This window comes from Sapajus apella, unplaced genomic scaffold, assembly GCF_009761245.1.
Source record: "Sapajus apella isolate SASKATOON/1434 unplaced genomic scaffold, GSC_monkey_1.0 scaffold10, whole genome shotgun sequence".
Taxonomy (NCBI): Eukaryota; Metazoa; Chordata; class Mammalia; order Primates; family Cebidae; genus Sapajus; species Sapajus apella.
This window is the reverse complement of record NW_022436950.1, coordinates 8,850,290-8,863,096: the sequence shown is the minus strand read 5'-3', so window position 1 is coordinate 8,863,096 and position 12,807 is coordinate 8,850,290. Positions and strand designations below refer to the sequence as shown.

Here is a 12,807-nt window from a genome sequence, read left to right as displayed (position 1 = left end):
CAATCCTAGCACTTTGGGAGGCTGAGGCGAGCAGATCACAGAGGTCAGGACTTTGAGACCAGCCTGACCAACATGGTGAAACCCCATCTCTACTAAAAATACAAAAACTAGCTGGGCATGGTGGCACGTGCCTGTAATGCCAGCTTCTCTGGAGGCTGAGGCAAGAGAATCGTTTGAACCCAGGAGGTGGAGGTTGCAGCCAATTTTGTAATTTTTAGTAGAGATGGGATTTCACAGCGTTTTTTCTTTTGGAAGACAATCCACTGGCAGGGTTGGGGACTGGGAAGGTGGTGGCCACAGCCCATCCTAGGGCTTCTTCAAAGGCGAGCTGAGCTACGTTCTCTGTGCTCCAATCCCTGTCTCCGGCCTTGGTAGCCTCCTTGGCTACCTTCCTTCTTGGAAGCATGGAGGTGGAAACACTGAGGTGGCCACGGAGACTCCCACCGAGCCTCAAAGCCTGGAGGGGAGGGATTTTCTATCCATGGCCACCTCCTCACCCTCCAGCACAAAGTTGGGCGACTAGCATGCTCATTCAGTGCTGATGAACTTCAGTTGAAAAGCATCAGGTGCAAAGAGAGGGAAGACGTGCGCTCCTGATTTATTTTTAAAAACTCACATTTCACACGGAAAACACAGTTTCTCTGAAATCCCTGGAAACTGCTGCATTGCGGCGGGACCCTGGTGCCTGGAGCTTTAATGCACATCTTGGGCGTCACTTTTCGTTCTAAGGTGGCCCCAGGTCCCTCCTGTAAGATGGGAATAACCACGCCTGAGTCTTTTCCTACGGACACCACACCATAGTAGTTTGTGTTCTGTAAGGGACCACGAACTCCTTGAGGCGAGGGGTGAGCCTGCTCCTCTGGCTCATTCACAGAGCCCGCACAGGGCCTGGCATAACGAAGGGAAAATGAACAAATGAAAGAACGAACGAACGAAAGTGGTGGAGCCGACAGCGTAAGACGCGGACAGCCCATGCGCACCGCCCCCGCTGGGTTGTGGACCCTCACTTCCGCCGCCAGGAAGTTTCGGGGTCGCCGCCTTCCCTCCCAGGCTGCTCCGCGCCGGCCGCGCCCCACGCGATTGGCTGCACCGCCTCACGTGACGCCAGGCTGGCGGTGGCGGCGGCGGTTGCCCGGGTGACGGCTGCAGAGGTGGCGGCCCCGCGGGGAGAACGCAAGTGTCCGCGCCGAAGCAGCAGGTAAGCGCATCCCCGGATGCAGCCGGACCACCCTTAGCCCGCCGTCCTCGTGCTGGGAGGAGCAGCGGTGGGGCTGGGGGACCGAGGCTCTGCTGACCTGTCGTTCTGAGGAAAACCTCCACCCGCCCGCTCCGCCGCCACGTCTCGCCTGGGATCCAGGGATCTTTCTCCGGCAAGAGCTGTACATCCCAAGGACAGGCCCAGCTGCTTCCCGCAAGTAGTCCCTGATCTTTGCTGTAGTGGGCCAGACTTGGAGGGGGTCTCCCAAGCCGTCCAGCTGGTGGTGACGGCCCGAGCCGGTTCCCCGGGGCTTAGATCCCCCTCATAATCTCCATCTGCTAGCCCGGTCCGCCAGGTACCCAGGTGAAGTCCAGACTTCACCGAATCTAAGGAAAAACGGGGTGCGTGCTATGCAGATTTCGCTTCCATACAAATCCCATCATCCCACTCGTTTGTAGGCCTTAAATCTTTCTTAAATAGAAGTTCAAAAGCTGCCACTGCAATCCCCAAGTGTGACTGGAAAAGTTTTTCTTAGTTTCTGCATAAAGGAGAGCAGTGGTTCTCAAACTTGAGAGTGTGTAAAAGTCACCCAGGGAGCTTGTTTAAAAGGCACATTTCTGGGCATGGTGCCTGCCATGGTGTTCAGTAAGACCAGGGTGGAGGCAGGGATTTTCATTTGCACAAGGCTCCCAGCTGATTCTGATTTAGGTGGTCCAGACTTTGGGGAAATACTGTGTAGTAGTTCATATCAGCCACTTAGTCACTTACTAACTGTGGCTACTGAGAGTGCATTAGACTTCCTGAGCTTCAAATTGCCTCATCTGGAATGGGAAACTATAAACTGTATTCACCTCTCAGGTTTACTTTGCACATTGCTTGGCGTACAATTTACCCTCAATAAATGATACCTATTATGTTTAGAGAAAATTCTGTAATTTCCTTTTTTTTCTTTTCTTTTTTTCTTTCTTTCTTTTTTTTTTTTTTTTGAGACGGAGTCTTCACTCTGTTGCCCAGGCTAGAGTGCAGTGGTGCAATGTCGGTTCACTGCAATCTCCGCCTCCTGGGTTCAAGTGATTCTCTTGCCCCAGCCTCCCTAGTAGCTGGGATTATAGGTGCATGCCACCATGCCTGGCTAATTTTTGTGTTTTTAGTAGAGATGGGGTTTCACTATGTTAGTCAGGCTCGTCTCGAACTCCTGATCTCAGGTGATCTGCCTGCCTTGGCCTCCCAAAGTGTTGGATTACAGGTGTGAGCCACCGCACCCAGCGAATTCTGTGATTTCTAAGAATGTCCGAGTAGTAGGTTACCCAGCAGCACCCAGTCAGCTTACAGAGGGTTACTCTAAGGAGGTGATGTTTGTTAGGCACAGTGGCTAACCAGGTGAAGGAAGGGAGAAGCGTTCTAGGCGGAGAGAGTAATATGTGCCAAGGCCTTGAGGTTGGAAGCAGCCCTAATTCACAAAAACTCACTTTTCTTGTTCCAGGACCTTTAAAATGCCGTCCTCAGCTTGGACTTCATTTGTTCATCAAATGTCTTGGGTGCCTATCTTGCTTATGAGGCACTCTGTTAGGTTCTGGGGATATGAAAGTTAAATACAGCTCCCTGTCTTTGTGAACAGGGTTATAAGATGTACTAGGCTGGGCATGGTGGCTCATGCCTATGATCCCAGCACTTTGGGAGGCCGAGGCAGGAGGATCACGAAGTCAAGGGATCGAGACCATCCTGGCCAACAGGGTGAAACCCCATCTCTACTAAAAATACAAAAATTAGCCAGGCATGGTAGCACGTGCCTGTAGTCCCAGCTACTTGGGAAGCTGAGGCAGGAGAATCACTTAAACCTGGAGGCGGAGGTTGCAATGAGCTGAGATCGGGCCACTGCACTCCAACCTGGTGACAGCGAGATTCCATCTCAAAAAAAAGGCATGCCAGGTGCAGTGGCTCACGCCTGTAATGCTAGCACTTTGGGTGGGCAGATCATCTGAGGTTAGAAGTTCAAGAACAGCCTGGCCAACGTGGTGAAACCCTGTCACTACTAAAATAATACAAAAATTAGCCCAACGTGATGGCACAAGCCTGCAATCCCAGCTACTTGGAAGGCTAAGGCTGGAGAATCACTTGAACCTGGTAGGCGGAGGTTGCAGTGAGCTGAGACCTTACTACTGCACTTCAGCCTGGACAAGAGAGCTAAACTCCGTCTCAAAAAAAGAAAAAAAGAAAAAGACAAAAGCCTTGGTAGGGAAGGAAGGAGGGGTGGTTCATAGAAGACATCTTGAAGGAGGTTAAGTCTGGCCTCACTTAGAATGATGAGTCATGTTTTCATGGGGGACAGGGCATACATCAACCACAGGCTTAGGATTGTGAAAGAGCTCTTTGGAATGGCCAGGATTTTGCTGCTAGCAGGGTCCAATGTGGGGAGTTGGTGTAAGGGAGCAAGGAGAAGGATAAGGTGGGGGGAAGGTGGATGGATTCGAGGCGTGGGTGCAGAAAAAGGCTGGAGAGGTGGGTGTCCTCAAACAGCAGCTGCCTTTCTTCTCTCCCCTTATGCATCTGCCAGGCCTGGGGTGGTGTGTGGGGAGTTTCCTCCCTGTTCCTCATTGCTGCTTCCAGATCACTACCCACTCCTTCAAAGTACATGGCAGGTACTGTACCCATTGCCAGCCCTCCCTGAGGCAGCCACTTCCCAGGGCAAGTCTCCCCAGTTCCCTTGGAGCTTCCAGCAGTATGCTGGCTGCCGCAGGCAGCTGGGATTACAGGCATGCGCCACCATGCCTGGCTAATTTTTAAATTTCTTATAGAGATGGGGTTTCACTGTGTTGCCTAGGCTGGTCTCAAATTCATGAGCTCAAGCGATCTGCCTGCCTCAGTGTCCCAAAGTGCTAGGATTACAAGTGTAAGCCACTGCACCTAGCCTGTTTCACTTCTAATCACTAAATCTGTGCCTTTGTTCAGCACCCATATTCTCTGCCATCCCTCTGTATGGTGTTCCTGCTTCTCCCTTAAACTCCAGGCTCATATATCTGTAAGAATTAAAGAAAGAGGAGAGAAACAGGAAGGGTGGTTTGACAGTCAACAGGTTTATTTCTTGGGTAACTGCCAAACTTCACCCTCAAACAATGGGCCTCAGTAAAACAGTGGGCCTTAGTAAGAACATTCCTTTCCCTTCAGGTGCACTAAGATAGGGTAGCTAAAAGCAGACGGGGAGTATGCCTGCAGCTGCAGAAAGATGTATGGGAACAGACACACACCTCTCCCTCCCAGATAAGCACAACAAAGAGACACAGAAGCAGTCCAAGCCTCTGATAAACTCTCCCACCCTAAATTCTTAAAACCCTTTTTTTTTTAAAGACAGAATTTCACTTTTGTTGCCCAGGCTGGAGTGCAATGGCATGATCTTGGCCCACTGCAACCTCTGCCTCCCAGATTCAAGCAGGTCTCCTGCCTCAGCCTCCCGAGTAGCTGGGATTACAGACATGCACCACCAAGCCTGGCTAATTTTGTATTTTTAGTAGAGATGGGATTCTTCATGTTGGTTAGGCTGGTCTTGAACTCCCAACCTCAGGTGATCCACTCACCTCGGCTTCCCAAAGTGTTGGGATTACAGGCGTGAGCCACCATGCCCAGCCAATCTTTAAAAACTCTTAGTCTGTAAGAGAATACAGCTTCTTTTTTTTTTTTTTCACCCATACATAGGTTTTTCTTTGAGACGGAGTTTCGCTCTTGTTACCCAGGCTGGAGTGCAATGGCGCGATCTCGGCTCATCGCAACCTCCACCTACCGGGTTCAGGCAATTCTCCTGCCTCAGCTTCCCGAGTAGCCGGGACTACAGGCACGCGCCACCATGCCCAGCTAATTTTTTGTATTATTAGTAGAGACGGGGTTTCACCATGTTGACCAGGATGGTCTCGATCTCTTGACCTCGTGATCCACCCGCCTCGGCCTCCCACAGTGCTGGGATTACAGGCTTGAGCCTTTGCGCCCGGCCCGAGAATACAGCTTCTGACCTAACTTGGTTGGAAGTCCCTCGCAGATGTGAAATAAACCTGTTGACTGTTGAGCCATCCTTCGTGTTTCTCTCCTCTTTCTTTAATTCTTACAATATCCACTGACCATTTCAGAACCTCCACGGGAGTGTCTAACAGGCAGCTCAGACTTACAGCTAAAACACAGCTCTTGGTTTGACCTCAAAACAGTCCCTCAGATTTTCATTGACTCAGCAAATGGCATATTATTCAAACAGCTGCTCAGACCCCAGGGTTCTTCCTTCCCTTCTTCCCCTCATGTCCCACAGCCAACCTGTCTGCCGATTGTGCCTCTTCTGCCTTTTCCATCTGGACTCACAACACTCATGGCCCCTCTCGCTTATCCAAATGCGGCTCCTGGCTGACATGGCCTGAGCAATACTCATCTCCCTCTTCCCACTCCCTGCCAGTTTTCTCTGTAGAGCAGGCTACATGCTTGTTAAAAAATGGACATCAGGCTGGGCACGGTGGCTCATGCCTGTAATCCCAGCACTCTGGGAGGCCAAGGTGGGCGGATCATGAGATTAAGAGGTCAAGACTATCCTGGCCCACGTGGTGAACTTCTGTCTCTGCTAAAAATACAAAAATTAGCTGAGCATGGTCATGCATGCCTGTAGTCTCAGCTACTCAGGATGTTGAGGCAGGAGAATTGCTTGAACCAGGGAGGTGGAGGTTGCAGTAAGTCAAGATCACGTCACTGCACTCTAGTCTGGGCAACAGAGCAACTCCCATCTCAAAAAAAAAAAAAATTGGACATAAGTGGCTGGGCAGACATCAGTGGCTCACTCCTGTCATCCTAGCACTTTTTTTTTTTGGGAGGCAGAGGAGCGGGGATTGAGCCCAGGAGCTCAAGACCAGCCTGGGCAATGGTGAAACCCTGTCTCTAAATAAAACAAAAAAACCCACCAAAAAACAAACAAATGAAAAAACCACAAAACAAATTAGTGGGGCATAATGGCACACTTCTGTAGGCCCAGCTACTCAGGAGGCTGAGGTGGGAGGGTTGCTTGAGCCCAGGAGTTTAAGGCTGCAGTGAGCTATGATCATGCCACTGCACTCTAACCTGGGCAACAGAGGATGACACTGTCTCATGAAAAAAAAAAAAAAAAAAAGGGATATCAGGTGGTATCAGTCCCCTCCTCCATATGCTCCCTGAGCCTCCTGTACTCAGCCTAATGTTCAAGCCACTTACCAACTGTGCAAGGCCCACCTGACCTGGCCTCGGCCCCCTGTTGCCTGCCACTCTCTGCCTCACTCACCTCTAGCTACATCCCAATACCCCACTGCCGCAGAGCTCTTCGGCCTGAGGCCTGTGCATCAGCAAAGCCCTGTTCCCCAGGTCCAAGTGCTTAATCTTTGCTGAAATGTCACATTCCCACTGAGGCCGTCAACCACTCTATCTAAAATAACCCCATGCCCGTCTCCTCCAGGTTATGTCCCTTTCCATTTGCTGTTTTCTTTCTGTCTGGACTTAGTTAACTCCATCAGTGTTTTTGAGCACATGCTGTGTGCCAGGCACTGGTCTAGGCACTGGGGATGCCAGGGGAACACCTGTCAGGTAGTGGTTGGTGCTGTTGAGAAAAATCAAACAGCACAAAGCGCTGAGAAGTGATGGCCTCTTAAAAGGGTGGTCAGGGCAAAAAGCTCTGAGGAGGTGATGGTTAAGCAGAGACCTGAATGAGATGTGAGTATCTGAAGGCAGGGCAGTGAGCCAGAGCTCACAAGGGCAGGCATATGCTTTGGGTGTTCAGTGGGTGTCCTCAGGAGCCACATAGTGGCCAGTGTGGCTCACATTTACAGAACAAATGGGAGTGTGTCAGAGCCAAGTTGCCTAGGGCTTTGGGAGTTGGGCCGAAGGAATCTGGCCTTCATCTGGAGGGTGGTGGGGGAGGAACCACAGGAGGGTCCCAAGCAGGCGGGCAGTGCTCACTCGTTAAAAGTGTAGAAATTGGGTTGAAGCGGAGAGAGAGGGGATGGGGAGGCAATGGCAGAAAAATGTCAGGTTATAGACTCAGAAGAGATCCGACTGAGTGTGGTGGCTCATGCCTATAATCCCAGCACTTTGGGAGGCCAGGGTGGGAGGATTGCATTACTTGGGAGTTTGGGTAATTTAGTAAGATCTTGTCTCTACTAAAAAAAAAAAAAAAAAAAAAAAAAAATTACCTGGGCATGATGGTGTGCACCTGTAGTCCTAGCTACTGGGGAAGCTGAGGAGGGAGGATTGCGTGAACCCAGGAGTTCCAGCCTGCAGTGAGCTATGACCCCACCATTGCACTCTAGCCTGGGCAACAGAGTGAGATCCTGTCTCAGAAAAAAATTAGAAGAGTTCTGATACATTCTGAATTTTATAGATGAAAAAAGGCTCTGCATTTCAGTGATTTGCCCCAGATCAGGCGCCAGAGAATGGCATGGTTAGTATTAAAGCCCAGACTTTCTAACTCCTCTGGGGTTACTGGCAACTGGTTTGGGCTAAGAGCTTGGGGGTGTGGGTCACAGGGAATGGCTGCTTTGGGTAGACCTTGGGGGAGGGCTGGCAGAAAGAGTAGGAAGAGTTTCTTTTGACTTTAGCTATTGTATTTCCTAGCGCTGCTGAACAAATGACCATAAACTTAGTGGTGGAAAGCAACACAGATTTACTGTCTTATGGTTCTGGAGATCAGAAGTCCGAAATGGGTCCACTGAGCTAAAATCAAGGCGTCGGCAGGGCTTCATCGTTTCTGGATGCTCTGGGAGGATCTGTTCCTTGCTTTATGCAGCTTCTAGAGGCTACCTACCCTCCTTGGCTTATGGCACTTCCCCACCTTTATTTATTTATTTATTTATGAGATAGAGTCTCACTTTGTCGCCCAGGCTGGAGTGCAGTGGTGTGAACTTGGCTCACTGCAACGTCTGCCTCCCAGGTTCAAGCAGTTCTCTGCCTAAGCCTCCTGAGTAGCTGGGATTACAGGTGCCCACCACCACGCCCTGCTAACTTTTTTGTGTGTGTTTTTAGTAGAAACGGGGTTTCACCATCTTGGCCAGGCTGATCTTGAACTCCTGACCTTGTGATCCACCTACCTCGGCCTCCCAAAGTGCTGGGATTACAGGTGTGAGCCACTGCACCCAGCCACTTTCCCCCCTTTAAAGCCTGCAATGGCAGTTGAGTCTTTCTCATACCTCATTATGTTGACACTGACCCTCTTGTTCCCATCTGTCACCCTCTGCCTCCCCCCACCCCCGCGGTGACTTCCTGGATAATCCATGGATCATCTCCCCATTTAAAGGTCAGCTGATAAGCAACCTTAATTCCATCTGTGCCTTAATTCTGCCTTGCCATGTAGCCTCACGTATTCACAGGTTCTGGGGATTAGTGCGTGGATGTCTTTGGGGGCCATTATTCTGCTCACCGCAACCACCTTTTTGTGATTTCACAGGTGGTTGAAATGAAAGTTCTTGTCTTGTATTTTTGCCTTCTAGAGATTTTTGCTGAATTAATTACCAGTAACAGTTCAATATGGGGGACGTTCTGGCTCATGAATCCGAATTACTTGGACTAGTGAAAGAGGTAGGTATATTATACAAAACAGAGGTCACAGAGAAACAGATCTTGAAAACTTGTGTTTTAAAATACAACAAACTATTTAGTGCCTTGTAGTGTTTCTTCTGTTTATTGGAGCTGTTTATCTATTTTCTATTATATAATATTCCATGTATTTACATTTGTTTTATAAACAAATCTTAATGCCACTTAAAAAGTCCCTTTAAAGAAAGTTATAAAAACAGTACATGCCCATGGTAAAAGATTTAAGCACTACGGAAGTATAAAAAGGAAATTTCCTTCTCAGACTTTTTTCTATGAATAGTAAAAATATATTCACATGTCTGTAGTTTGTTTTACTAAATGGGATGATACATTGCTCTGTGGCTTGCCTTTTATCTGCCAGCAATAATATAGTGTGAACATCGGCCTGTGATCTGCCCTAGATATTTGAATACAGTAGAGTATTTCAGTGAGTGGCTGCATCATTTTAGCTCATTGTCTGGTAATGGCCTAGGTTTCCTACACTAAAAGCTTTGACAAGCAGGGCCCAGGCCGTAAGCTTTCTAGTGCTGCTAGAAATGGTTGCTGCTTGCTGCTGCTTAACTGTGTAACCATCTGCAGGCTTTGAGAGCCATGGGCCTGGAGCAAGGATGAGGCACCCATCATGAAAGTGCAGATTTGGAATTTGGTGGTGTGATGGCGAATACATTATTTTTTTAAAAAATGTAAATTAAAAAAAATTTTTAGGTTGGGCCCAGTAGCTCATGCCTGTAATCCCAGCACTTTGGGAAGCCAAGGCAGGCAGATCACCAGGTCAGGAGATCAAGACCATCCTAGCAAACATTGCAAAACCCCATTTTTTCTAAAAAAAAAAAAAAAAAAAAAAAAAAAAGCCAGGCCTGGTGGCACGTGCTTGTAGTCCCAGCTACTTGGGAGGCTGAGACACGAGAATCACTTGAATCTGGGAGGCGGAGGTTGCAGTGAGCCGAGATCTCACCACTGCACTTTAGCCTGGCAGTAGAGCAAGACTCCGTCTAAAAGAAAAAATAAATTTTTTAGAGACAAGGTCTTGTTCTGTCATTTAGGCTGGAGTGCAGTAGTGTGATCATGGTTCACTGGAGCCCTGAACTCCTGGGCTCAAGCAAGCTGCCTGCCTCAGCCTCCCTGGTAGCAGAGACTACAGGCTCAGCTAAGTTTTATTTTATTTTTTGTAGAGATAGGATCTTACTCTGTTGTCTAGGCTGGTCTTGAGCTCTTGGCTTCAAGCGGTCCTCCTGCCTCAGCCTCCCAAAGTTCTGGATTGTAGGCATGAGCCACTGCACCCTACTTATATGCCACATTTTCCTTTAAAAAATTTATTTATAGCCGGGCACGGTGGCTCACACCTGTAATCCCAGCCCTTTGGGAGGCTGAGGCGGGTGGATCACGAGGTCAAGAGATCGAGACCATCCTGGTCAACATGGTGAAACCCCGTCTCTACTAAAAATACAAAAAATTAGCCAGGCATGGTGGCGCGTGCCTGTAATCCCAGCTACTCAGGAGGCTGAGGCAGGAGAATTGCCTGAACCCAGGAGGCGGAGGCTGCGGTGAGCCGAGATTGCGCCATTGCACTCCAGCCTGGGTAACGAGCGAAACTCCATCTCAAAAAAAATAAAAAATAAAAAAAATAAAAATTAAAAATTTATTTATTTATTTGAGATGGGGTCTCGCTTTGTTGCCCAGGCTGGTTTTGAAGTCCTGGGCTCAAGTGATCTTCCTACCTCAGCCTCCCTAAGTGTTGGGATTACAGGCATGAGCCATGCCACCTGGCCTATACCCCTTTTTGTTTATCCGTTCATCTATTGGTAGACACTTAGATTGTTTCCATGTCTTGACTATTATGAATAATGCTGCAGTGAGCATGGAGATGCAGATATCTCTTTGAAATACTGATTTTATTTCCTTTCTACATATACCCAGAAAAAAGATTGCTGAGTCATATGGTAGTTCTATTTTTATTGTTTTGAGGAACTTCCATACAGTTTTCTAAAATGGCTGTACCAATTTATAATCTCACCAACAGTGCACAAGTGTTTCCTTTTGTCCACATCCTTGCCGGCACTTTTTACTTGTGTCTTTTTTGTAATAGTCATTTTGACAGGTGTGCGATAATGATGTCTCTGTGGCTTTGATTTGCATTTCCCTGGTTGTCAGTGATGTTAAGCATCTTTTCTTAGATCTGTTGTCTTTTTAATGTCTTCTTTGCAGAAAATCTGTTCAGATCCTTTGCCTGTTTTTTGAGATGGAGTCTCGCACTGTCACCCAGGTTGTAGTGCAGTGGCGCGATCTCGGCTCACTGCAATCTCAACCTCCTGGGTTCAAGCAATTCTCCTGCCTCAGCCTCCTGAGTAGCTGTGACTACAGGTGTGTGCCGCCACACCCAGCTAATTTTTTTGTATTTTAGTAGAGAGCGGTTTCACCACATTGGCCCGGATGGCCTTGATCTCCTGACCTTGTGATCCGCCCGCCTTGGCCATCCAAAGTGCTGGGATTACATGCCTGTTTTTTAATTGGATTATTTGTTGGTTTGTTTGCTGTTGAATTGAATTATTTATTTTTTTATAGTATTTAGATTTTGCTGAATTTGAAGACACCCTGAAAACATTTTCAAAAGAATGCAAAATAAAAGGAAAACCATTATGTAAAACAGTAGGCGGATCTTTCAGAGACTCCAAATCATTGACAATTCAGGTAACATTTTGCTTATTTTTCATCCCCGTAGATAATTCAAGATGCTCCCAACTTGTGGAAAATGCTGCCATTGGAGAGTGCTGGAATAGCTTTTGAGCACCTGCTCAGAGTTACCTTAGACTGCACAAGTGTTTATAGATGAACTAACAATGTCATTTGAAATCTCTGTACCCTCCCAAGGAAATGTGTGGTCATATAATTTCTGTTCTTTTGGATCTTTCACATACATTTCTTGGGAATAAGGAAAAGAAGAAACCATGCGATGTTTAGGAACTGAGACAATTGTAGCCTCCCTGTGAGGAGTTTCAGGTTGTTAATTCCAGGCACTGGGAATCCAGCAGTGAACAAACAAAATCCAACCCCTGCCTGCAGAGCATTTGGGGGCGGGTGAAGAGAGCAGGGAGCAAGAGTGAGACTGACAAGGCAGGTCCTGTGGAAGCAAGTCTGAGCAGCTCTGTGAATCCCAGTGGGTTGCAAGGGCACAGAGGTTATACAGACCTCTTAGGGTTAGATAAAAGTCCTTGGCTGGGCACGGTTGCTGACTCCTATAATACCAGCACTTTGGGAGGCCGAGGCAGGAAGAGCGCATAAGCCCAGGAGTTCAAGACCAGCCTGTGCGATATAGTGGGACCTCGTTTTTTTTTGTTTTTTATGGAGTCTCACTCTGTCACCCAGGATGGAGTGCAGTGGCGTGATTTCGGCCATCCGCAATCTCCACCTCCTGGGTTCAAGTGATGCTCCTGCCTCAGCCTCCCAAGTAGCTGGGATTACAGGCAGAAGTCACTGCACCCGGCTAATTTTTGTATTTTTAGTAGAGACTGCATTTCACAATGTTGGCCAGGCTTGTCTCGAACTCCTGACCTCAAGTGATCCACCTGCCTTGGCCTCCCAAAGTGCTGAGATTACAGGCGTGAGCCACTGTGCCCAGCCGAGACCTTGTTTCTATAAAAAATAAAAAATTGGCCAAGCATGGTGGCAGGCACCTGTAGTCCCAGCTACTCAGGTGACTGAGTTAGGGGAATCACTGGAGCCCAGGAAATCAAGGCTGTGTTGAACATGATCATACTGCTGCACTCCAGCTGTAGAGACAGGGTGAGACCCTGTCTCCAAAAAAATGAAAAAGTCATTTAACCATTATTTGATGTCTCAATCTCATTTGTAATATGCCAGGAAAATAATCGGTTCACTTAGAATATTTCCAGTGAGTCAGACTACCATTTTCTGAGACAGCATGTTCCACCTTTGGATGATTTTATTATTATTTATTATTTAATTTTTTTTTTTTTTTTTTTTTTTTGAGACGGAGTTTCGCTCTTGTTACCCAGGCTGGAGTGCAATGG

The 12,807-nt window shown here is 48.0% G+C and overlaps 1 protein-coding gene across 3 annotated transcripts in view; it reads left to right on the top strand.

Moving 5' to 3' along the window:
* Positions 1–1,040: 1,040 nt before the first annotated feature.
* ARMC9 (armadillo repeat containing 9) overlaps positions 1,041–12,807 on the top strand; it is a 179,129-nt gene continuing 167,362 nt past the window's right edge. Inside the window, exons 1-3 of one of the 3 annotated variants that reach the window (XM_032277937.1) lie at positions 1,041–1,198; positions 8,674–8,761; positions 11,342–11,467. In XM_032277937.1, the coding sequence (XP_032133828.1) occupies positions 8,711–8,761; positions 11,342–11,467 (177 nt within the window). In that variant the 5' untranslated portion in view covers positions 1,041–1,198; positions 8,674–8,710. Of the gene's footprint in view, positions 1,199–8,320; positions 8,762–11,341; positions 11,468–12,807 lie in introns of those variants that run through there. The other 2 variants (XM_032277939.1, XM_032277938.1) reach the window with 2 other exon arrangements.